This window comes from Lethenteron reissneri, chromosome 2 (assembly GCF_015708825.2).
Source record: "Lethenteron reissneri isolate LAM-NWPU_2019-01 chromosome 2, ASM1570882v1, whole genome shotgun sequence".
NCBI lineage: Eukaryota > Metazoa > Chordata > Hyperoartia > Petromyzontiformes > Petromyzontidae > Lethenteron > Lethenteron reissneri.
The window spans coordinates 3754429-3779554 of record NC_083780.1 but is presented as its reverse complement, the minus strand read 5'-3'; the positions used below and the strand labels follow the sequence as shown (position 1 = coordinate 3779554).

Sequence of the window (25126 nt, the reverse complement as noted above, 5' to 3'; positions counted from 1 at the left end):
TCAACTTCAAGGACAGCGCATATCATTATCATCATCAGAGTTGTTTTCTTTTTGTTTGCATTTTGACTGCTTGTGTTGTGGTTATTGCAACCATGATGCCTTGTATAAAGGTGTCCGTTTTTGTACCAGTTGAAAGGGTAAAAACCTACTACTATATTTTGCCACTGGTAAAGGAGGTCTCAGTGTGAATGACAACAGTTTGAAGCAGCAGTCTGGGAATCCGGGCAGCCCTATTTGTGGAGAGCATGCCTGTCCTCAAGAGGGGAGCCCCAAGAAAATGTTGGGTAAAGAAAGCTCACTCATTTCAAAAGCTGGTTGGCAAGCCGCAGCCAACTAGCCTTCAAACGTGTGATAAGAAATGCAGACTAGTAAAGATGACGATTGCTACTTGGAATGTCCGGACACTACTTAACAGGGTTGCTTCTATGAACTAGCTCGTCATCGTATTGATATCACAGCCTTTCAAGAGGCAAGACTGGAGGGACAGGGACACATTAGGGAGAAGACGCATTTTTATTTGGAGTCAGAAGACACGTGGGGAAAGGAGAGATGTTGGTGTGGCTTTTGCCATAAAAGGCGACATAGCGGATAAACTCATCTCACTACCTAAAATTCACTCTGAGAGACTCGTGACTATCTGTTTCCCTCTAACTAAGGAGCGCTATTTAACACTGATAAGTGCACGCGTCACCAATGACACACTCAGATGAGCGCAAATAAGAGTTCTGCTCCATGCTAAATTGTGTCATGGACTCTGTATCCCACAATTGGACATGCTGCTTATACTTGTCGACTTTAATGCGCGAGTTGGCAGCAACTTCCAAAACCATTCTTGGCACAGTCGGTAAATGTGTAGTGCTCGAACCGACACGACAGCTTCTTGTCTTTCCTCTTTACTTTATTTCGCGTATTTCGATCAACACTCCTCCATCCAACATCGCTCAACGTTCCTCCCGCTAACACCGATCCACAGTTCTCCTCCGCACTCTCCACTCGCTCGCCGCGTTCCGCCGGCCTCGCTCGTTCCCCATCACTCCTCCTTCCGTCGACTCTCCTCTCCCCTCTCTCCGCCACATTTCGGCTGCTCTTTATCAGCTCCGCCGTCCCACTCTGTCGTAACTACATCAGCTTCTCTTCCCACACTCCAGCCGCCTCCTACTGGCTTCGTCGTCTCACTGCTACCCTACACTTCTCCACTGCTACCCTACGCTTCTCCACTGCTACCCTACACTTCTCCACTGCTACCCAATGCTTCTCCACGGCTACCCTATACTGTTACTAGCTCTGCTGCTCCGACTCTTCCATCCTCTGTCTCCTCCCAGGCGCGAACTCCCGTCTTCTCCAAAAAACCCTGTCTTTATCCCCGAACCAATTAATCCCCAATTAATCAAGGGCACCCCCACGACGCCACTCGCCCCCAGCCCCCGCTGGTACCTGGTATGTTTTTCCCGACAATGCGGCGCCACTTCGCGACAACAACACCCTCTCGGCCAATTAGCGCCCTGCGTCCTTAATTACTCCCTGCCACCTACCATCTTCAGACATCACGTCACCTCCTTTGGGACAACAACAACGACCAGCCAATCAGCGCCCCGTGTCCTTATTTGCTCCCACTGTACGCCGCGTGCGTGCACACCGACTTCAGCGTGTGACGCGTATCTCAGGCACTACAAATGTAACAGCAATGCAAATATTGAGCTGCTGTTTTACTTTTGCGGGCATCACGAACTGTCAATCACAAACATATTTCTACCAACTGGATAAGCACAATTTTACATGGATGTACCCCAGATCCAAGCATTGCCACATTTTTCCTACACCATAACCCGGACTTGAAAGACATACTGAACACTTGAGCTTTGCGTGGTCCTGAGTGTTCAACAGACCACTTTCTTATCAACACTCTCTGCAACTTGCATATAACCTTTCCCAGAAGGAAACAAGCCCCTTTTCTTCCTAAGTAGCTCGTCTCTCGAAATGCAAACCCAGCTGGAAATTGCTACAATAGTCGCCTTTGGCACAGAAACACAAACCGAATCAATAACACAGCCACCGTTAGCTGTGTTAGTAAATGGCGGCTTGCCATTTATTTCCACCTCCATGTGGCCACTGCGCTGTCTGAGCTCTCGCCGAGCTTCAAATTTCTTACGTAGACATGCTAATATCTATATAATATATAAAATACAATGGCCACCCCCCACAGCTCTGTAGTACCTCTCCCACATTGGCATTAGCTGCCCCGCCCATCTCTAAACCATTTGTAAACACCTCTTTGATTGGTGTACACCTACTGCAGGTTACGGAGACCTCTCCTACACTAACATTATCTGCCCCGCCCATCTCTAAACTATTATATACAGCCTACCTCGGCAGATTTCCCCCTCTTTCTTCACCTGAAGACGATTGCTTGTGTTGCGATTGAAATGTTGTGATATTGTTATTATTTTGATTATTTTTTCTATCTATGTGGCTTTACCGAAAGACCCAAATAATATATTACGTATCCTTCAGCACTTTGGCTAACTACCACCTCTTATATATCAGTTTGACTGTCAAGCGACAGATCTTAAATGTGCCCTCAGCTCTGTGTGAAGATAAAAGGTTGCTTGAAAGAACATCAGAAGCTCTGTGAAAACCAGAAAAGCCTGAGCACTGCCAACCCTAATGGGGACTGTGTGGAAAGATATCCAGATATTCAGCAATGATATGTGAATTTCTAATGAAAGGTTCACAATCTTTGAGAATATGCAATAAGAAATACAAGAAGAGGCATTACCTGTATACCGACCCTTGATATGTGCCGGTTTTCTTCTACTGGGGACACACGTAGGCCAGGAGCAGCTTGATCTCGTTGTGGATGATGACGGGCTCGGGGTGCAAGTTGTCCGGGAGACGGTGGGCCGCCGTCATTTCCCAGGCGTCCAAAATAACGACGGGCAACCCCGCCATGAGACGGCGCATGATCTGGTCGAGCTGACGGTTGAGCCAATCGGACTGGTCGGGCGAGTGGTAGCTGGTGTTGGCCGACTTGAAGACGACCAGCGTGCCGGGGGCTCGCCTCAGCAGGCGGACGACCGCGGCGCGAATGCCGCGCATGCGAGCGACGTAGAAAGACACGGGGAAGCCCGTGAAGTGAGCCCACAAGCTGATCCCCACCACCGTGTCCTTCCCGCCTGGGTTGTGGGACACAGACGTGGACACGAGGATGTGAGAATGCGGACATACACACAGCAAGGCAGACAGAAGGGATTTTCCCAAGTGCTTGTGTTCTTAGTGGAGTGGCTGTTGTTGCACTTTTAATTGAAGTGTGAGGTTGGCTGATGAGCCTAAAAAACTTCGTTTTCCAAATCTCTGGAATTTACAGCTGGTCGGACACTACGTTAAAATATCACTGCCTCGGTAGCACAGGTCACGGTGGTATTGCCCATCTCGTACGGTTAAGTAATGACAGCCGCTTTGCAGTTTGGGTTTTCAGCTCTGCTCGAGTTTATAGCACAACCACATGCAAATGTAAACGATATGACCTCAATACATTTTTACATTTAAAAGAACATGTTGCTGCGGGGTAATGTACTAATATATTCGCTCATTATAAACTGTTCAGCTTTTCTATTGGCCGTTGTAAGAGCCAGTACTCATTCGCACAGGAAGACAGACTCACACGGGTAGAACTTCTACAGTGACAACGGTGGAGGCATGATAGTTTACTGGCTGGATCTGCTCAGATGTGCGGTGGAAAAGGGGCATAAAATGCCACGTCTAGTTGTGGGAGAGTGAGGAGAGGGGCCTCCTGACCGGTGAGGCCGTCGATCTCGTTGGCCACGTAGTGGATGGCGGCCACGGGCCCGTGCGGCGTGAGGAAGGGGAGACCCTGCGTGCGGTACAGCAGGAACGTCTTGGTGGCCACGCTCGCCGACATGAGTGGGCCCAGCAGCGTAGGCGCGTTGATGTCGATGAACCTCATGTCTGAGAAGGGCAGGCGTGTCATAACATTTATTTTACACAGCGCCGTTCACAGAAAACATGTACAATTACAAACAATAGAACACCACACAGTATCACTACTTTCACAAGACAATACAATAATCAAAGGCCAGTGAATAAAAAGTAGTTTGAGATGATATGAAAAAATACCAAGGGTATGCGAGTCTATGATAGCCTGAGATAAATCATTCCACTGTCGTGGAGTGGAGGAAAAATGCTCTGTCACCCATGCAGAGAAGTTTTGTTTTAGGGACCACCAAAAAGCCACCAAAAGAGTAATGAATGAAGGTTCCGTGCGAGTGCATAACAGGAAAGCAGATCTCTTGGGTACGATGGAGCCAAACCAAACCGGGCCTTGTACATTAGAAACAGAATCTGATGGACACTCGAGGACACCACGCAGGGGCAGATATAAAATCACCTATCGATACAAACTGCTTTTTATTGGATAAGAAATATCTAAACCAGCTAATAACAGTGCCTGAAATATATCCATGGTTCGTCAGGCCATCTCAAAGAACGTCATGGTTAACAGTATCAAAAGTAAAATAGATAATCAACCAAATTCATCAGCCATGAATAAATCATGAAAAATCGTGTTGTACAGTGATCTGATGCCTCATTGGGGAGGTTAAGTGATCGCACTCATCTCTGGACGTTTGTTTCACTGAAAGACCACAATACTGTTTCTGGAAAAGGATATTAGAAAGGGGCCTATAACTACATGGCAGGTCAGGGTCCATATTCTGTGTTTCTAACAAAGGTTTGACCGTAGCAGTTTTTAAAGTGGATTCAATTCTAGAGCCTAAAGGGGCATTAATAATGTTAGTTACAAATTGTAATGAACAAATTACGAAGTAGAAGTATAAAAGGAGCAGTATCGAAGGAACACGTTGTGCATTTCATCATGGAGTAACCTGTACAACTTCTGTTCCTGAAACCCGGATAGATTTGGAATTAGCATTTGGCAAGGCTGCAGTTTGAAGATGAATGGAGTTCATACTGGTAGGAACCTCCTGGTTACACCAGCTCACAGAGGATTATTGTGTCCGTCCGTCGTGCAGGGAGGGGCTGGGTGGGGAGGGAGGGGCTGGGTGGGGAGGGGAGGGTGGGGAGGGGCTGGGTGGGGAGGGTGGGGCTGGGTGGGGAGGGGAGGGTGGGGAGGGGCTGGGTGGGGAGGGTGGAGAGGGGCTGGGTGGGGAGGGGCTGGGTGGGGAGGGGCTGGGTGGGGGATGGGAGGGGTGGGGCTGGGTGGGGAGGGGCTGGTCACCCCGTGGTGCCCTTATAAAACTCAACGTTTAACCTACTCACGCCGGCTTGTGCCCACCCTCACAGTCGGGCATATTTGCGGAATACACCATGCCGCCGTTGACCCTGGCCATTGACCGAGCAACCCAACGTTCCTACCAGCTCCCTCTGCAGGAATGTGTTGACTCATGTTATCCATAATCATTTAAAAAAAAAAATCAGGTGTGTCATTATAGTACTCCACTGATGTCATGGTGACTTCATTGCCATACTCTTTAATGCAACGTCAGTGTGGTAATAGTCATGTTTGACCATAACAAGCTTGTGGGCTAACACGGCAACCAGGAAGCCCAGTACTCTCGTCCAAGCTGCCTGGCTTCAGGTAAGGGTTTCGTGCTGGAATACCCATGTGTGTGGCACCTGATCAGTGCTATACCATTGGTGTCTGCTCATAATACGGCTTTGTTAGCGGTATTAGCCTAGCTGAAGCGAGGCTACGGGCATCCACAACGTGTAGGTAGTTGGTGTGTGTGTTAATTGCTGGGGCATTGCATGTCGCGTGTGTGACCGTTTAAATGCAGTATTTAATATTGGGAGGCCGAGACACATGCCATATGTGCGGACTGTATAACAGCAGTATTTAACATTTGGATATTGTTATGTGTGTCCAGGGTGGGTCCATGTGGAAGCCGCGTGAGAAAAGTAGGGAGGCTGGGTAGGTCTGTAAACCAAGCCAACGCAGACGAGTGTTCTTTTCCCTCGCTCGTACTAACTTAGAGTTGAGTGACAATGCCATTGCATTAGAAGAATGCAATAAAAATGCAACATCAGCGACTGATGGGATATGACGATCGCCAAGAGTGCGGGACTGCTACACTTGCCAGAAGTTTGTGACACCAGTAGCCTCCACAAAGGGGCTGCATGGGAAGAGAGATACAAGAAAACGTCATGGAGTATCAATAGCTTATAAGGAGGTTCCTGCTAGATTGAAATGTTTTGACAATTTCATGAATGAGCATTTGGCATTTGACCTCAGAGTGGACCCCTGTCTTGTCTCCCATTCATCTTTTCCGCTGGCCTTGTGCAAATGTCCCGCCCTGTCCCTCTCCTCCCGTGAATCGTGACGAGGAGGACAGGTGGGCTACATAGAAACAAAATAAGGTTCGGAGACGATGAGTAGATACTCTGCGTTGTGTTCTGTCTTTCAGAGAAGTGGGTCACTCCACAACAGCCGAGCACCAGGGGTTTGTGAAACGGTAAAGATTTATTTCAAAGTGTTCTTCCGAGGAACGTTTGGGTGCCTAAATAATGACCAGACACTCCCCCATCACTCTCCACGTCACACAATATCTCAGCTCAGTCACTCAGCACAGAGTCCATTCCAAATCTAAATTGGGGGCGTGCCCTGCTAGGCGTGGCCTGCTGTGCACGTGAGGCTTGGTGCCTTATCTCTGTTCATCATTGCCTTCATTTATAATATAAAAAAGCGCACAAGGCTCTCCAAATCAATTACAGCAACACGCAGCAGAGTGTACAATTATACGTGTGATTCATCACAGGTAAGCTCACACCAGCTAGATTTGCTTAGCCAAAAGCTGGATTTGCGTGCCATGTGACGCCAGAACATCAATGTTTTGGTTTGGCTCGTACCGAGAGGGCGCTGTACTGGCTGGGCTTGGGTGCGCCAGTGGAGAAGGGGTATTGAAGGCCACTGTTGATATAGATCATATAAAGCACTCTGAGCCAGTGGAGCAATAGATGGTGAGTTCCACCTACCTGGCACATGAGCGGTGAGGTGCAGGAACCACTGGCGAATGGTGGAGTCCCCGTACATGTAGAACCTCTTGTTGCTCAGGCAATTGGCCAGGTCTTGAGGGGCTGGGAAGGGCCGAGTCTTGCAGGACAGCGACACCCACTCATCGTTGAGGTAGAAGCCGCTTGGGGAGGGCACGAGGTGGCCCGGCACACATGGTCCAAGGACATTTTCTAGGACGGACACGCACGCAAAAGCAATATAAATCCTATCGTAGACAAACATATGACAAACTTACGAAAACTGCTACAATCTTATCATCATACTACCATTGACTTTAACATCCAGTCTGTTTTCTTTTTCAATATTTATGATCGAGTTAAACTCATAGTCCACAGGGGATTATTGTGTCCGTCCGTCGTGCAGGGAGGGGCTGGGTGGGGAGGGAGGGGCTGGGTGGGGAGGGGAGGGTGGGGAGGGGCTGGGTGGGGAGGGTGGGGCTGGGTGGGGAGGGGCTGGGTGGGGAGGGTGGGGAGGGGCTGGGTGGGGAGGGTGGGGCTGGGTGGGGAGGGGCTGGTCACCCCGTGGTGCCCTTATAAAACTCAACGTTTAACCTACTCACCCCGGCTTGTGCCTGCCCTCACAGTCGGGCATATTTGCAGAATAAACCACGCCGCCGTTGACCCTGACCATTGACCGAGCAACCCAACGTTCCTACCAGCTCCCTCCGCAGGAATGTGTTTGTTTCTACTCTGGCCTCTCTGAACAGGTGTGGCCACACACGTGCTCAGCGCTCAGCACTCACCGAGGTTTTGTGGTGATAGGGATGGCTGCACCTCGATCTGGCTTGGATCTCCGCTGATTGTCACCTTGGAGACTTCACTTCATCACGCAAGAACAATGCACACAAGAATGGGTGAGGAATGGACCACAGACGGGAAACCACACCAGCAGGTAACATGTAATAAAAAAAATTACTGTGAATGTAAGATTAGTCTTGTCTGTAAATGATGAAACCCATCACAGCATATTCAAACTAGTAAAAAACACTATGTTCCCAGGGTTGGGCTCATTAGCCATGCAAAGTCATTCTATTCTCCACTATTGTTCTGAAGTCACCCAACAGTAATCGTCATTTTGATTCTACAACCATCACGTGAAGGTGAGAATTGTTATGCAGGGGGGAGATGTCGGCTCTTACTTGCTGAAGAACCGGTCCTCCTGCTTTGTGAGAATGTTTCTGCGTCCTCTGTTCGAGTGAAATCGCAGGGTGTCACAGGGCAATGTCCTGGGCTTCTTGCAGAACCACATGTGTCCCGTAGCCGCGTCCCTGTACTCGCACATCCTGGACTTTATCATTAAGTGCGGCACCGCGTTGCACTCGGTGGCCTCGCCTCTCGCTCCTTCCTTCTCGAAGTAGCCAGTAAAGAAGATCTTGTTGGGCACCGAGTCACGCAGGCGGCTCATGATGTGCACGGCCTCGCTCGAGTGAACCAGCTTGATGTCCACGAGGGCCTCGCCGGACCACGGCAGCACGACGCTCGCCGTGTACGAGCCGTTGTCGTGGTCCAGCACCGAGCCGAATACCCCCGCCCGGATCTTGTCTGAGTAGACTTTAATGCGAAAGTAGTCTCCGCCGTGCCGCTTGTCCCTGCCGTGGTGGTCTCGAGCCTGCACGCCGAGGCGCAGCGTGTCACCCACCGTGAAGTTGCGTGTCCCACCCAGCAGCCGGTAGCTCGTGGCCGCGGGGCTGGTGGACGACTCAAAGTCGAAGGAGGACGTGGCAGGCAGGCTTGGCCACCAGAGGAGTTGTCGCAGGTCGTCCATCTCGGGGTCCTGTAGCTCCGTGGTGGAGCTTCTGGGGCTTGGTTCAGGCCTCGCATGGCGGGGTGGTTTATGTGAGGGAGTGAGAATGAGGGGCACCTGGGGAGGTGCAAAGAGGAAATGTAGACGTAGGATCACGAAGCCCAGAGGGGCAGGATGTCGGTGTCAACTTTTGCTTTGGGAATAGCGACACGTTTACGGAAACGTGCAATACACCGCATCCTAAAGACAATCAATAATTCACCTTCAGGACTTACGGTGACGTCATGACTAAGTGAGCAGCACTCAAACAGACATCATTGATGTCAACTCAGTATACTATTTTTCGATGATTTTCGTCTGTTGATTGATTTAATTCTGTTTACTCATGTTCCTAGGGGGAGAGCCCGGTTCGTGGCTTGTCTCCCCCTTACTTCACAAGTATAATGGCAAAACGAGTCGCAGGTAAGAAGTCTGAGGCCTCCTCTCTACTGTCTTTACAAATCAAGAAGAAACCTAGAACCCCTCCTGGAGGGACACAATGGGTGTTACAAAACGTACTTGACAAAATCTAGAAATTGTCCCAATATACTAGTGAAATTGGACAGCAAACGGAAGAGAACACCACTCTACTCCAGGTCCTCAATGAAAGTTAAGCGGGATCAATGAGAGGGTGGAAAGCAAGGCCGTAATTATAATATATATTGGGGGGGGAGGGGGACACATCCCCCCGAATATTCAAATATGCTGAAAATGCCCCCCCCCCAATATATTGATATAAAAAATATTTATAAATAAAAATTGTTATGCTACGACAGGCAACCACGCACCGCCGTCCGAAATAATCATTAGCAAATGTAATCATAATCATAACTACTGATTATAGTATTGTAATAAAGGACTCGGTCATGCGATGTTGGTCTCCGCTTGTCCTTTATTTTGGTTCTTGTCTCGCACCCCGCTGGTCCTCGTCCGGACCCGCGCACCCTCTGCTGTGCGCCCCGCGCACGCTCCGTGTGGCCCTCGCCCACACCGTGGCCGCTCCGCTTCCTCCGTGTGCCCCCCGTACACGCCGCCAGCCACACTGCTGCTGCGTGTGCCCCGCACACTCTGCTAGCCACTCACTAGCTACGTGTGCCCCACACACCCTGCTAGCCACACCGCTGCTCCGGCTACCCCACGCACACCGCTGGCCGACGGTGCGCGTAGGTCCCCGACCACGTGGTTCCCCCCTATTTTCACTCTCTTCCAACTCCCCGATCTCTTCCGGCTCTCTCCTTATATCCTCCCCATCCCGTGACCCTGACTCCTCCTTCCCGTACTGCTCCCGTCTCCACCCCGTCTCCCATTGGAGCCAAGGCGAGCAGTGGCTCCTCCCACACGCTCTGTCGACCAGGCTCCGCCCCCCCAATACTCCGGGCCGTGTGAGTGGCACGGAGGTCAGCAACCACCCTGTTCTTGCTCGCATTACAGTATTATGGTGTACTGCAGTTCTGCGTGTGGTGGTTTGTCCAAGTTGTGTTGCCGTACCCCAGCAGAAGCCGTTGCTCGACTGCTGTGGGTAGGTACAATCAATGCCAAACACTGTCCTGTCTCTCCATTTCATTGCTATATCACTGTTGAGAGGAAACACACTTTTTGGTGAAAACGGGCCGATTTGCGGTTGCTAATCAATCAACCATCACTAACGTTAGCTATCATAGCTAAGTAAGTTACTTGGAAAGTTAATTAGCCACACATTTACCCAGCGAGCAACAATGGCGCTCACGGGTGTGTTCAAATAACGTTAATGTCTCTATTACGTTACTAGGGGTTGTTCGGGGGTGCCTGCGACGCCCCTCACAACCATTTACGGCCTTTGGCCAGGAAAGTCACACACGAACGATGCATTCACGCAAGCACCCGATGCTCTGTTTTGAAGTTTTAAAATGAAACATCTTTGAATTGTATTATGTTTTGAATTAGATAATTTTACTTCTTCATTAAAAGCTTATATCATTTTACATCTGGAAGACTTAATTGAAAAGGACATTGTGTGAATTTTCTCTCGTCGTTAAGTAGATGTCCTTGCTGGATGGTTCGATTTGATGTGGACTTTCACCTGTTTGGGATTGCGGGATCGAGATAAGACAACATAGAGCTGGCCGTGCGAGAAGACCGCCGTCTGTAGATTGATTCCAACGTAATCGAACGTCTATCCCTGCACCTCCGTCGTTCATGCAGGGGGTGCGTAAGTTTGCAGTGCCCCCTGCATAAAAAGGATGGAAAGTGCAGTGTTCATCACAGATAGATAAAGTTGTGCGCTCATATAAGAGGACATTTGTCAGAAAGCCCACGTGAAGTCTGAGTAAAGTGTCAATCATTTATGTTGCGCTGCATGTGTAATATTTGTAGACAGTAGTAGAATTGATTTATTGCATATTTGTATAGTATAATGTACTTGCTTATGATAAATAGCATTATTAGTTTTAAATTTTGATTTAAAGCTTTCGTGACTGCAGGGATTCATATTCTTGGTTCTTTCGGTAAAGTCACGTAGAAGGGGAATAATAAAATAATCTATATATATAAAATCGCAAATCTGTCTGTCTGTCTGTGTGTGTGTGTCGCCGGACCATACGCAGTTTCATTGGACGAAATGTGAGGGATTTGCGAGACACGATTGGCCCGTTTGGTTTTCCACGGCGGTTGCCCCTGGCAACGGGTAGCGACGCATTCGCTGCGGGGTGGACGCCATTTTTAATTCCCGTTAAAAATATACGCACGCATTAACACGCGACTCTGAGGTAAATTCATCAAAGTTTCACGTCCTCTTCACTCCCCCCCCACCACAATGTCTGCAATTACTATTATAGGGTCGGTAGATTATAAAATTATAGCGATTAGACAGTATTATTGTAGCGCGGGGGGGGGGGGGGGGGTAGCGGCCCCGGTACCCAGCCTCAGCCGGGTGGGCAATCTAGGCGGGGCCGGAGGCTCTGCACGGTACTAGGCCTCGACACCCCACCACACTATAGGCCGTACATATTACTGCACAGCGGCCGAGGAGATCGTGGCTGGGGGGGGGGGGCAGGGGTAGCAGCCCATCTGTGTATATATGTAAGGTTATTAAATATTTTTTTCACCCGGGCAATGCCGGGTACTTCTGCTAGTCTATATATATAAAATCGCAAATCTGTCTGTCTGTCTGTGTGTGTGTCTGTCTGTCTGTGTGTCGCCGGACCATACGCAGTTTCATTGGATGAAATGTGAGGGATTTGCGAGACACGATTGGTCCATTTGGTTTTCCACGGCGGTTGCCCCTGGCAACGGGTAGCGACGCATTCGCTGCGGGGTGGACGCCATTTTTAATTCCCGTTAAAAATATGCGCACGCATTAACACGCGACTCTGAGGTAAATTCATCAAAGTTTCACGTCCTCTTCACTCCCCCCCCACCACAATGTGTGCAATTACTATTATAGGGTCGGTAGATTATAAAATTATAGCGATTAGACAGTATTATTGTAGCGCGGGGGGGGGGGGGTAGCGGCCCCGGTACCCAGCCTCAGCCGGGTGGGCAATCTAGACGAGGCCGGAGGCTCTGCACGGTACTAGGCCTCGACACCCCACCACACTATAGGCCGTACATATTACTGCACAGCGGCCGAGGAGATCGTGGCTGGGGGGGGGGGGGGGGGCAGGGGTAGCAGCCCATCTGTGTATATATGTAAGGTTATTAAGAAATATTTTTTTCACCCGGGCAACGCCGGGTACTTCTGCTAGTCTATATATATAAAATCGCAAATCTGTCTGTCTGTCTGTGTGTGTGTCTGTCTGTCTGTGTGTCGCCAGACCATACGCAGTTTCATTGGATGAAATGTGAGGGATTTGCGAGACACGATTGGTCCATTTGGTTTTCCACGGCGGTTGCCCCTGGCAACGGGTAGCGACGCATTCGCTGCGGGGTGGACGCCATTTTTAATTCCCGTAAAAAATATGCGCACGCATTAACACGCGACTCTGAGGTAAATTCATCAAAGTTTCACGTCCTCTTCACTCCCCCCCACCCCAATGTGTGCAATTACTATTATAGGGTCGGTAGATAATACAATTATAGCGATTAGACAGTATTATTGTAGCGCGGGGGGGGGGGGTAACGGCCCCGGTACCCAGCCTCAGCCAGGTGGGCAATTTAGGCGAGGCCGGAGGCTCTGCACGGTACTAGGCCTCGACACCCCACCACACTATAGGCCGTACATATTACTGCACAGCGGCCGAGGAGATCGTGGCTGGGGGGGGGGGGGGGGCAGGGGTAGCAGCCCATCTGTGTATATATGTAAGGTTATTAAGAAATATTTTTTTCACCCGGGCAACGCCGGGTACTTCTGCTAGTCTATATATATAAAATCGCAAATCTGTCTGTCTGTCTGTGTGTGTGTCTGTCTGTCTGTGTGTCGCCGGACCATACGCAGTTTCATTGGATGAAATGTGAGGGATTTGCGAGACACGATTGGTCCATTTGGTTTTCCACGGCGGTTGCCCCTGGCAACGGGTAGCGACGCATTCGCTGCGGGGTGGACGCCATTTTTAATTCCCGTAAAAAATATGCGCACGCATTAACACGCGACTCTGAGGTAAATTCATCAAAGTTTCACGTCCTCTTCACTCCCCCCACCCCAATGTGTGCAATTACTATTATAGGGTCGGTAGATAATACAATTATAGCGATTAGACAGTATTATTGTAGCGCGGGGGGGGGGGGGGGGGGGTAACGGCCCCGGTACCCAGCCTCAGCCAGGTGGGCAATTTAGGCGAGGCCGGAGGCTCTGCACGGTACTAGGCCTCGACACCCCACCACACTATAGGCCGTACATATTACTGCACAGCGGCCGAGGAGATTGTGGCTGGGGGGAGGGGGGGGGGCAGGGGTAGCAGCCCATCTGTGTATATATGTAAGGTTATTAAGAAATATATTTTTCACCCGGGCAACGCCGGGTACTTCTGCTAGTCTATATATATAAAATCGCAAATCTGTCTGTCTGTCTGTGTGTGTGTCTGTCTGTCTGTGTGTCGCCGGACCATACGCAGTTTCATTGGACGAAATGTGAGGGATTTGCGAGACACGATTGGTCCGTTTGGTTTTCCACGGCAGTTGCCCCTGGCAACGGGTAGCGACGCATTCGCTGCGGGGTGGACGCCATTTTTAATTCCCGTTAAAAATATGCGCACGCATTAACACGCGACTGAGGTAAATTCATCAAAGTTTCACGTCCTCTTCACTCCCCCCCACCCCAATGTGTGCAATTACTATTATAGGGTCGGTAGATAATAAAATTATAGCGATTACACAGTATTATTGTAGCGCGGGGGGGGGGGGGGGGGGTAACGGCCCCAGCACCCAGCCTCAGCCGGGTGGGCAATTTAGGCGAGGCCAGAGGCTCTGCACGGTACTAGGCCTCGACACCCCACCACACTATAGGCCGTACATATTACTGCACAGCGGCCGAGGAGATCGTGGCTGGGGGGGGGGGGGCAGGGGTAGCAGCCCATCTGTGTATATATGTAAGGTTATTAAGAAATATTTTTTTCACCCGGGCAACGCCGGGTACTTCTGCTAGTATAAATATAAAACAATTAAAACAATTTTTTATATTTATATTATTTCCCTTCTAGCATTATTAGTGTTTCTTGGATTAAAGTGCAAGCAGTTTTATTACAGTCAACTTTCATTCACAGTGAGTGTCCTCATGAGCAAGAGGAAGGGTGGCAGTGACATTCGTCAGCCTCAGAAAAAAAGAAAAGTAAGCATTTACACCATTGGAACCTCCTTTGCCTTTTGGCGTCATTTGGTCCAACACCATGTGAGACTAGGCTCTAAGAAAAGCTGTCTCTGGTGTGAACCAATCAATTTCAAGGACAGTGCATACAATATCAGAGTTGTTTTTTTTTGTTTGCGTTCCGACCGCAGGTATTGTGGTCAATGCAAACATGACTCCTTGTAAAAAAAGGTGTCAGTTTTGTTGCCAAATAAAAGGGTAAAAAAACAATTATCAAGAAAAGTAAGTTGAGAGCAGTGAGAAAATTAGTAGCAGTCAGATGATAGAAGTATACAGTAGTACAAGAGATGAGTCAATGTTTCTCGATATAATAATAATTGCCATTCAGATCAGAAATGGTTATTAATCCATCCCTGAAAAGCATGGCAAGGCAAGAGACACCACTTGTTTACTGATAATATTTTTTTCATGTAAAAAATGACGGTCTTGCCGATGCTCTATACCATTTACGAATGGCCCCCACCCACATCCCGAGGGCCTTTTAAAAGATACTCTATTCTCCTGTTACCTCTTTAATATGGAACCATAAGATAGATGTTTCGAATAGATTACCACTCCATTACCCTACCTAGGTGAGAATGCAGCCTGGCCCTTCCAGACTTCCTTAAGTTCCATGAAACAATCACTCTCCAGAACTTTAAGCACTGAATTAACCCATTATAGAAAGGGACAGAGAAAAAGTGGGAGAAAAGCTGCGTGAGCCTATGGTCACTGGCTGGGATCAACCTAAAGATAGACCTGGGGCATTAAACTATTTTGGACAGTTTCTAGCACATATTGGGAATATACAAAGACGGGAAAATCTCTTTCCCCACCTTTATACATTCATAGGATTCACGTCCTATTACCGCTGTTTTGTCGCCGGGTTTACTACCATCGCTAAACCTCTCCACGCCTTGACGGCAAAGGGTCATAAATTCCATTGGGGAGAGGAGGAGGCCACATTTGTTGCACTCCGGGATGGCTTGGTGAACGCCCCTCCCCTCCGCTGCCCCGACTTTACCTTGCCGTTCGTCCTTGATACAGACGCTAGTAACACCGGAATTGGAGCTGTTCGGTCCCAAGTTGTCAATGGCGTCGAGAGTGTTGTCGCATATGGAAGCAGAGTGCTGTCTCTGGCCTAACAACGGTATTGTGTCACACCCCGGGAACTGTTAGCTATTGTGGTTTTTGTGCAACAGTATCTCCCCTATTTGTATGGTAGACACTTTGAGGTGCGCTCTGACCATGCGTCGCTACAGTACGCCATCTGGCAAACTTTCACGCTGGTTGGAGGTCCTCCAGGACTACCCCTTCAAGGTTACCTATCGCAAAGGCTCCCGTCACACGAACGCTGACGCCCTGTCGCGATTACCAACGAGCGGCGGGTGCGCGTACTTTTCGGGCTCCGGGCGCTGTAAGCCGCCCAACGAGCCCTCGCCCCCTCCCCTTGTGGCATCGGCCGAGGTGACATCTGAGGTGACCCGAGGGTCCGGTGGCACGTGGCGCCATCATTGGGTTAGACCACGAAGAATGGGGGCACCTCCAGGTTGAGGATGCTTCCCTGCTTAAATTGTGACGCCGTGCCGGAGAGACTGATGGGGGCGAGGATCGACTGGGTGTCGCCTCTGTCATTCTCAGAGGCAGAATACTCATGCATTGGGATGGAGGGTTGCACCGTTACAACATTGTTGTGCCCACTGCCCTTCGGGGGTAAGGTCATTTGGGTAGTACACGCGCACCTGTTGCACCTGGGTGTGCATAAGACGCGGACCACATTTAAGTTGGACTTCTTCTGGCCCGACATGGCTGAGGATGTCGCTAATTAGTTGAAGGGGTATATGCAGTGCGCGCGGCGGAAGCCGCCGGCAAATCCCTGTTGTCCACCGTTGCAATCGATTCAGGTTTCCTGCGTAAATGAATTAGTTTATCTGGACATCAATGGTCCATTTCCCACTACCCCTCGTGGGAATAAGTACTTGCTGGTGGGAGTCGAGTATTTTTCATGATGGCCTGTGGCCTGGCTGCTTCCCAACCAATCAGTGGTGACGATCACCAAGGCATTCCTCAATGGCTACGTCATGGACAAGGGTGCTCCCAAACGTCTTCTGACCGATCAGGGCAAACATTTTTCTTCAAAATTGTTGCGAGAGGTGTGCGATTTTTCGGGAACAAAGAAAGTACGCACGTCACCGTACCATCCGCAGACGGATGACATGGTTGAGTGGCTGCACAGGACTCTGTTGAGCCATCAGGTCAGCGAGTCCCAACTCGACTGGGATTTACATATTGCCGGAGTCCTATCTACATATAGGATGGCCCCTCAAGCATCCACCAGCTACTCACCGTTTTTTTATGTACGGAAGAGAACACGACCCCCCAATTGATGTTCAGTTACAAGCCTTGCCCAACAAGGATAAATCTAAAATTTCTAACTCTGTGCGCTTCACCCTTCAAAAGCTTTCCGAAGCGTGGGAAGCTTCCAGGGTTAATTCCGATTCACGCCAATTGGCCAATAAGCGGCTGAGGGGTTTCCGTGCTTTTGCACATAAGTGGGTGCCTGGGGACAGAGCCTGGTTGCAGGGGTGGTCACGTGTCGGGGCGAGATCCTGATAGAGGGTTCGAGAAGGTGGTCGTGGCCAAGGGCGGAGCCAGCCACGACCAGTGAGGATATAAACCGGGTCCCCAGAGGGACCGGGGTTCAGCGTTGCTGTTGTTATCCTGAAGATCGACGTTCTATGTTCTACATCCGAGAAGAGTCACCAACACGTGGACCTGGACCTAAGCCGGGGTCCTGTCCGTTGTAGCTACTCCCAGTGTGATTAGTGTAGTTAGCCTGGTGGTCCACCACCATAAGTTGTTATCTGGTAAAGGGGCAGTTACCTTTTGTGTTGATATCAATAAATGTGTTGCCTCCAAAGAGTACGTCTGCGACTCAGTTGAATCCACTACACATGTAATGTTTTACATATGTGTCCTTTAAAAAAATTGCGCAATTTTTAAACGAGGAATTCACGTGGTTAAACCAGACCAATTTGCGATGTCATACCGTACTGGACACGCATGTCACGTACCGCAGAAAATACTTACACCACATGGAGAGAAATCCCCTCCACCATGTTGAGGGGATTTCCGTCCACGCGGTGGTGTGAAGCTGAACTCGAGAATGTGGAGGGGTTGGACGTGGTAGAGTTGCTTGTGTCCAATGGTTAGAACTGTCAAATGAGGATCTGACGCAGCTGGAACAATAACGTGCAACAATAACGAGCTGAGGAAGAGGCCGATGAAATGATACCACCACCACCACCACGAATATTAACTGGCATTCACTGCTACATACTTTTAGGTTTTTTCGGTAAAGTCACGTAGGTAAAACATAAAAAATAAAATAATAATAGAAATAAAAAATAAATCACGACGTTTCGGAGGCAACACAAGTCTCCGTCTTCAGGTGGGACCGTCACAGCTAAATTTACTGTATCAAGTGAGGAGAAATCCAAGAGACAAGCTCTTAAATACAAGTTAAGGGGGAGGGGGGAGGGGCTTATCTGAATGTGGTAGCCAGGGAATGGAACGGTGGGGGGGAACTAAAAAGGAACAATTGGTGCACCCCAGTCCGGGGTTGCAGCCGATGTTAGCTGACAAATCCAAAATACAAAATGGCAGTACTGTTAAACGCTGGGGGTGTCAACACTTGATACAGTACATCACATGAATGTTGTATACGTCGTAACATTTAATCACGCATTTTTTCCAGTAATGTCTCATCGGAACACAAACTCTGATTTTAACATAATTTATATAGAAAATTGGAGTTTGCTTCAAGTAATTTCGAGTTTAGTAGCATTTCCCCAAGATTGCATCCATTACGGATAGTGGGGCATTTCTGTATTTCAAGGCACGAGAACAAACACAATCATTAGCACGAATGAGTAAAAAAAACAACACGCGGGAGACAGTCATTAACACTGACAAGCAAGATGCTAATTAATGCATTAACACGAACAGCACCGCGGTGGACTTGGTTTGAAGTTCCATATTTATTCGATATTCGCAATAAATCACGTAGACTTCTCACACCGGTCTGGGTGAAACGTCACCCCTGAGTGCTGTAGGTGGCTCTGCGTGCACAACGCATGTGGATGCCGAGAGGGGGCCTATAATAAAAGAACGAGGAAGTGCAGGAAAGTAAAACAAACTAAGAAGAATAAAGGCGGAAGAATAAAGGACGCTGTGCTGGGTGAAAGCTATGATCGGATAAAGCAAGCCGAAAACAACTCAACGGATTCGATGTGCCTTATAGAGAAAGGTTAATACCGCACAGTAGAGGGGCGACATTTCGGCCAAAATAACTTCTCCGTTAACGCCCATCCATCAAGAGCCATCGCCCGATTTCTCGCCGATTATATAATTTGTATTTAAAGGCGCTGTTATTGAGGAATGTGTACAAATTGTTAAGATTAATTGTGCTTGTTGCACCACTGCCAACGCAACAGCAGCAGCAGGTAACTTGAGTAGACACGGAGCTGAGCAGCAAGAGGGGAAGGAGGACGGGTGGAGGAGCGGCGAGACAGTGAGTGACCAAGCTTTGTTTGTCGTCGGGGTTGTTTGACCATACTTCACCACACTGGGCAGTGCGGGTTGGTTTCGGGTGATGGGTGTGGGAGCGCCTAGGTCTGGTTCCCATATCCCCGATGATAGCCGTGGGTGGGAACTCAGGTGTCCGGGTTCGGAGCGCAATGCGCTATCCACTACCGATGCTAGAATTATCCACATTTTTTTCGTGTCAACTCAGAGGCACGTAGACTCACACAGGGATACGGAGACGCACACAGGGACACGTAGACTCACACAGGGACACGTAGACTCACACAGGGACACGTAGACTCACTCAATCAACATTACACGTTCAGAGTGTTTGGCTGCGATACATTTCCACGTGACGAGCCACTTCATTTGTGGACAAGTCGCTTCTGAAAAAGAGTTACATAGCTCAGTGACCCTTACCCGGTAAAATAAAAATCGTTTATAGTTTTACATCGCCCCGTACTGAGAAATCTTGGCAGAACCCTCTTAAAAAGAGTCTTGAGACTCGGGGCGATTTTCCTGGGTAAACGAGCGGAATAATGTGACGTAAGAATCGGTAATCGCAACAAATCGTGAACCACACAGGACTGGAGAGGGTTTAGGGGTGCAGAAAGGTGAGGTGGATGAAGAGGAGTAGGAGGAGTTCTCACGTTCATCACGAAGACGACGAGGGCGCTGAGAGCGAGGAGCGAGATGAGAAGCCACGACCTGAAGATCCGAGATGGAGGAAGACTCTTCGAGTCCATCTTCATCATTCAGCCCCGAGGAGGGAGACGCGGGGACTGCCCGTGCTTCGTCGTAACCTCAATCACTCGCCCCTCCTCCTCCTGCCCCTCGCCCTCCTCCTCCTCGCCCTCCTCCTCCCTCTGTCCCTACACCTGCTACTCCTCGTGCAGCTCCTCCTGCTGATCCTCAACTCTCTTCTCGCCCTGATTCGTTCGTCTCATTCGTACTGTGTTCCAAGGCCGTAATTATAATATATATTGGGACACACACACACACCCCCCCCCCCAATATTGAAATATTCTCAAAATGTCCCCCCCAATATATTGCTATAAAATAGATTTCTGTTTATATGATTGTGGTTATGGTTGTACTTTGTTAATCCCTAATCTCTGCCAATACATACAATGAAACAAGAAAAAAAACAGAGCAATGTAATACAATACACTATTAGACATTATTGTAAAAAATAAATAAAACGTCCATCCTATGTGTTAGTGAATATTGAAGATGTACATTTACGTTTTCTTGTGTGATTGTACACTTTTTTATGAGTTGTTCCACGTAAATACGTAAAAAAAAATGAAACCTCGGCATATGCTATTTTGTGTGAATCTCTTGTACTGTATTAATGATTCTTGCACGAAACTATGTCATAAAACACCTAACTTCTTGTGACTTTTGCACTGCATTTAACTCACCTTCAATTAGTTCGAAATAACTGCTCTGATGCTTTATTTTGTTCTGCTTTCGCTCGCTGGGGTTGTAATCAATTTGAATTTGATACAATGTCTGGAAAATCACGGAGAAATGTATATATTATAATAATTTAGAAGCAAAAATTTTACTTACCTTTTGTTTCAAGTGCTGAAGAAATAAATAAAGACACCAAATATATTTTGTTGCTGCGTAGAATTATTTATTTGATTTTCTTTCAATAAAGAAACGTCAAATTGAAAGCGAATTTGCTTATTTTTTTCATTTCCGCTCGACCTGCAGGAGTGTTAAAATCCACCTGCTCATTATTATTAATGAGGGGGGGGGGGCTGTTCTGCAGTGACGTCACGTACTGCTGCGTCTATTTATTTTTAACCGTCACTTTCTGTAAATAAACGTCTGCGTAGAGTTATTTATTTGAGTAACCTACAATAAAGAAACGTCAAATTTAAAACGAATTCGCGAAACAAAAATGTCTTTCCACTCGACCTTCCTCCGCGTGAGTGTAAAAATCCACCCGCTCATGAATATTTTATTAATAATGACAGGGGGGAGGGGGGGTGCGGCATGTGGAGTGACGTCACGCGCGTTACACATTTCTGGGCTATTATAGTAGTACAGTAGAACCTCGGAGATCGAACACACCAGAACTCGAATAAATCGGTGTTCGAACGATATTTCCGAACATTTTTTTGCCCCGGAAACCGAACGAAATTCGGAGGTCGAACTGGCAATCGCGACTTGAAAGAACCTGTACGGCTGAGACGCGTATGGCCAGCGTGCATGACGCTTGTCCAGACAAAGGTTTTACCATGTGAAAGGCTCAGTTAACGCGTAGGTCTCACCCAGTGCAGACCCGCAAAACATCGTTCCTTAACTTTTTCGTTAATTTCCTTTATTTTAGTGTTTTTGGTGTTTATCCATACACAATGTCTCCTAAGACGGTTAGTGGAAGTGAAGTTCAATGTTCATTTATTTCAATTGTTCCATATATTTATCCATTTATTCCATTAAATTATTGTGTTTCTCTAAGATTTTATGCATATAATTACTGTAAACTTCGTGTGAAAATGCTTTATAATGAGAGATTTCTTGTGTCTGGAACCAATTAATGTCATTTACATGAATTCTTATGGGGAAAATTAAATCGGTGTTCGAACAAATCAGTGTTCGAATGGCCTTCTGGAACGAATTAAGTTCGATCTCGCAGGTACCACTGTAATTCGCTATCACTTCGCGTAGACTTCTCAAACCGGTCTGGGTGAAACGTCACCGCTGAGTGCTGTGCGGTCGCTGGCTCTGCGTGCACAAAGCAGGTGGATGCCCAGAGGGGGACTATAATTAGGCCTCGGCAAGGTAAGGTAATTTACCCTTTTTACCGGGTAAAAGGGTAAAGGTGTAGAGGAGTAGAGGAGAGTAGTGGCGTCGTGTGCGCTGTCCAGAGCGATGACGTCACGGGACGTGGGGTCACGTGCGCGGGACAGTGCACATGACGTCACAGCTCCTGGAGGTTAAAAGGGGGACCCCGTGATGTAAGCGGGGTCGTAGCTGGAGTCAAGGGTCGAGAGAGGGTGAAACGGGGAGCCAGGGTCAAGAGGGTAGGGATAGGGGATATAGCACAGCGCCAGGGCTGGACGTGGCTTTGCTCCCCACGGCCAGCACAGAGGAGACAGCACAGGGCAGCCGGCTGTGTTGGGACCCAGTGTAAACTAGCCCGGGACCCCTAACCCCTGGGAAGTGGTTCACCCCTCCCGTGTGTTGTGTAGCCCTTTAATAAACGGCGGAAGCCCTTAACCTCACCTCCGTCTCTAAGTGAGTCATCGCAAGATACTCAACAAAGGTAAAGTGTAAAGGCGTCGACATGCCAAGGGGTAAGGTAAAGGGTAAGGTAAAGGTAGTGCGGAAGAATTACCCGGTAGGGTAAAGGTAGCGCGAAGTATTACCCGGTAAATATCCTGTTTACCGCTCGCTAAAAGCGCCGTGGCGCAGTCCGTGGCCTCCATTTAAAATTGGAATCATCGAGAGTATTCTATATGAATAAATCACTCTACCTAGCATTTACCTGTTATTAAAGGTAGGCTCGTTGTTTTTACCTTACCTTGCCGAGGCCTAGGTAGTTAGCTGGGTGGCCACGACCCTAAGCTGCATCTGGTGAAGGGGCAGTTACACCTTTGTGTTACGTGTTGATGTTACAAATAAATGTGTAGCCTCTAAAGAACGTCTGAGACTCAGTTGGACTAACTACACATTTGCTAATTGTTATTTCGGATGGCGGTGCGTGGTTGCCTGTCGTAGCATAGCAATTAATATTATTTACGAATATTTTTTATATCAATATATGGGGGGGGGGGGGGACATGTTGAGCATATTTGAATTTGGGGGGGGGTGTGTCCTGTTGGATATATTAAATTAATATTAAGAATAATTCGGCCAATATATATATTTTTATCAACCGCGGTGTAGCACGAGGCACAAACACAAATTGTAACAACCACCCTCACAACAGCGGCCTTTCACACTCCAGAACAAAGAACAGGAGGTGAGCCATACAAGGGTAATAAAAAAAAACACCGCGAGGGAAGGTGGGGGCCATCTGGAGCGAACCTTCCTTTGTTGGCGAGGAAGCCCATTATCACCCCAATAAAGTGAAACAGCACACACCCCGGACGAGGAGCGCCGAAAAAACCCGTTTTTTTCGTTAATAATTGTTTTTTGATGTTCCTTCTAACAACGGTAAAAGTTCAAAACGGGCGACAAAGATTAAGCGAACATTATCCATCCTCACACTCACTCCATTTAAAAACCAGGCTACAATCTACATCAGTGGATCATTACTCCTCATTTATTAATTAAATACTAATGTTATTTTTACCTTTAATAATTTTCTACACGACCTGACCGAAGCATCAAAGAAGAATTCTGGCAGTCAGGGTTGTTCTTAAGCCAAAACGAATTCCCTAATCCCGGGATATCAGATAATAATAATCATAACTCGAGAACAAACAGCACAAACCCAGGATACAGGCAGTGGAATGAAGGTTAGTAAAATCCTATGAATATACGTGGTAATAACAATGCTAAATCACAAATCTTGAATAAAAACAAACCAAATAATAATTACGAAGTATTAGACCAAGGGTCATCCAGAAGAATTAAAAGCGAAATAAGTCAGTCATACCTAACCAAGATGTAATGTACTCCATAGGAAATAAGCCTCCCAACCGTCATTGTCTTCCCGCAGCACGTGATAGTGTAGGGGTGTTAGAGAGAGGGCCCGTTATGCATGGCAGTCTATGGGAAACAAACACAGTGGGCGGGGCTACGTGTGTGCACAGGGAGATGCCCTCTGCGACGTCCGAGCCAGACACCCTGGGGGGGGCTGGTTCGGCGTTACGATCCCCCGGGGCCCCACCCCTCAAGGAGGGGTTGGGTATAAAAGGGGATGTTATAAGGGCTCGGGTCAGTTATGTTATAAGCTAACCAAGAAGACTGAAGACGTCTTAGATAGAGCCCTGGACTCCCCTCGTTCGATGTCCTTATCAGGGCCGGACAGGACAGAGCCAGTGGCGTGGTCCCGAGAGCCAGAGCCGGTGCTCTTGTAAGAGCTGGTCTGGGACTCCGGGTACCGGGCCCGACTTACCAGTGTCGGGCCAGACAGCCTCCCCTAGCCCATTAGTGGAGGACTAAGAGGCAGGCTAGGCTTAGCTAGGAAGTGTATCCTTAGCTAGTCGGGTGAGGGGGCCGATACCCCCTCCAGTGCTGTATGTCACATACGAGCTGTGTTAAATAAATATCCGTGTGCCTCAACCTCGGCGTCAAGTGTCTTCACCGGTACTTCAACTGGTGTCAGAAGTAAAACTCGAACATGGACACGCGGAAGACAGCGCGGGCCAAAGTACCGCAGGAGGAAGATACTGCCGAGATCGTCGAGCCCGAGACGGCTACACAAGCCAGAGTGCAGCCGGGGCCTGATGCCTCCTTACCGGGGCGTCTCAGTGAAGAAGGACCACAGCCAGACGCGTTGCGGCTGGCTCACGGGAGGCTGGCGGAGCTGCTATATGCCGCTGCCGCCACGCTGGAGACCATCACGCGGCTGGGGGCCGGTGATTCAACACGGGGCGAGGCGGGCCAACGACCAGGGCGCCTTCCCGCCATTTCGGAGCAGCCCGAGTTTGAAACTCCCGCCATCGACGCTGCAGCTGTTCGGGGCGTGGCCAGCCTACACATCCACTCCGGCATCGCCGTCGCTGAAGCCGCGACGTCATCACCACCGCGACAGGCGATCCCATCGGCCGCTCGCACCGACGCACAGCCGAGTGGAAGTGACATCTGCCCGCGGGAATCAACAACGACCGCTGCACTCCATCAGAGGCTGCCCCCGCTGAAAGAGTTCGTCGGCGCGGAGGGGGACTGGGCCGGGTTCCGCAGACGATTCCTCGCCCATCAAGAGATGGCGAGGTGGACAGACGAGGAGGCTCTCTGCGCGCTGCCGGCGCTCCTCGACGGCGACGCGC

General features: G+C 48.9%; 1 protein-coding gene across 1 annotated transcript; it reads right to left on the bottom strand.

Moving 5' to 3' along the window:
- Positions 1-908: 908 nt before the first annotated feature.
- On the bottom strand, positions 909-19973 carry LOC133342230 (NXPE family member 3-like). The gene is made up of 6 exons (XM_061551243.1): positions 19823-19973; positions 8187-8908; positions 7791-7867; positions 7009-7218; positions 3796-3966; positions 909-3173 (listed from the first exon to the last, which is right to left on the bottom strand). The coding sequence occupies exons 1-6, from the start codon at positions 19925-19927 to the stop codon at positions 2812-2814; spliced, it is 1647 nt and encodes a 548-aa protein (XP_061407227.1). The 5' UTR covers positions 19928-19973; the 3' UTR covers positions 909-2811.
- Between the last annotated feature and the right edge of the window lie 5153 nt (positions 19974-25126).

Excerpts from the sequence above, each read along its gene's own strand:
- LOC133342230 (XM_061551243.1), bottom strand. The coding sequence starts at position 19,927 with ATGATGAAGATGGACTCGAAGAGTCTTCCTCCATCTCGGATCTTCAGG. Across the intron at positions 7,219-7,790 it reads CCTATCACCACAAAACCTCG|AAAATGTCCTTGGACCATGT; the intron begins GTGAGTGCTGAG and ends TGTCCGTCCTAG. Across the intron at positions 3,967-7,008 it reads CCTCACCGCTCATGTGCCAG|ACATGAGGTTCATCGACATC; the intron begins GTAGGTGGAACT and ends TGCCCTTCTCAG.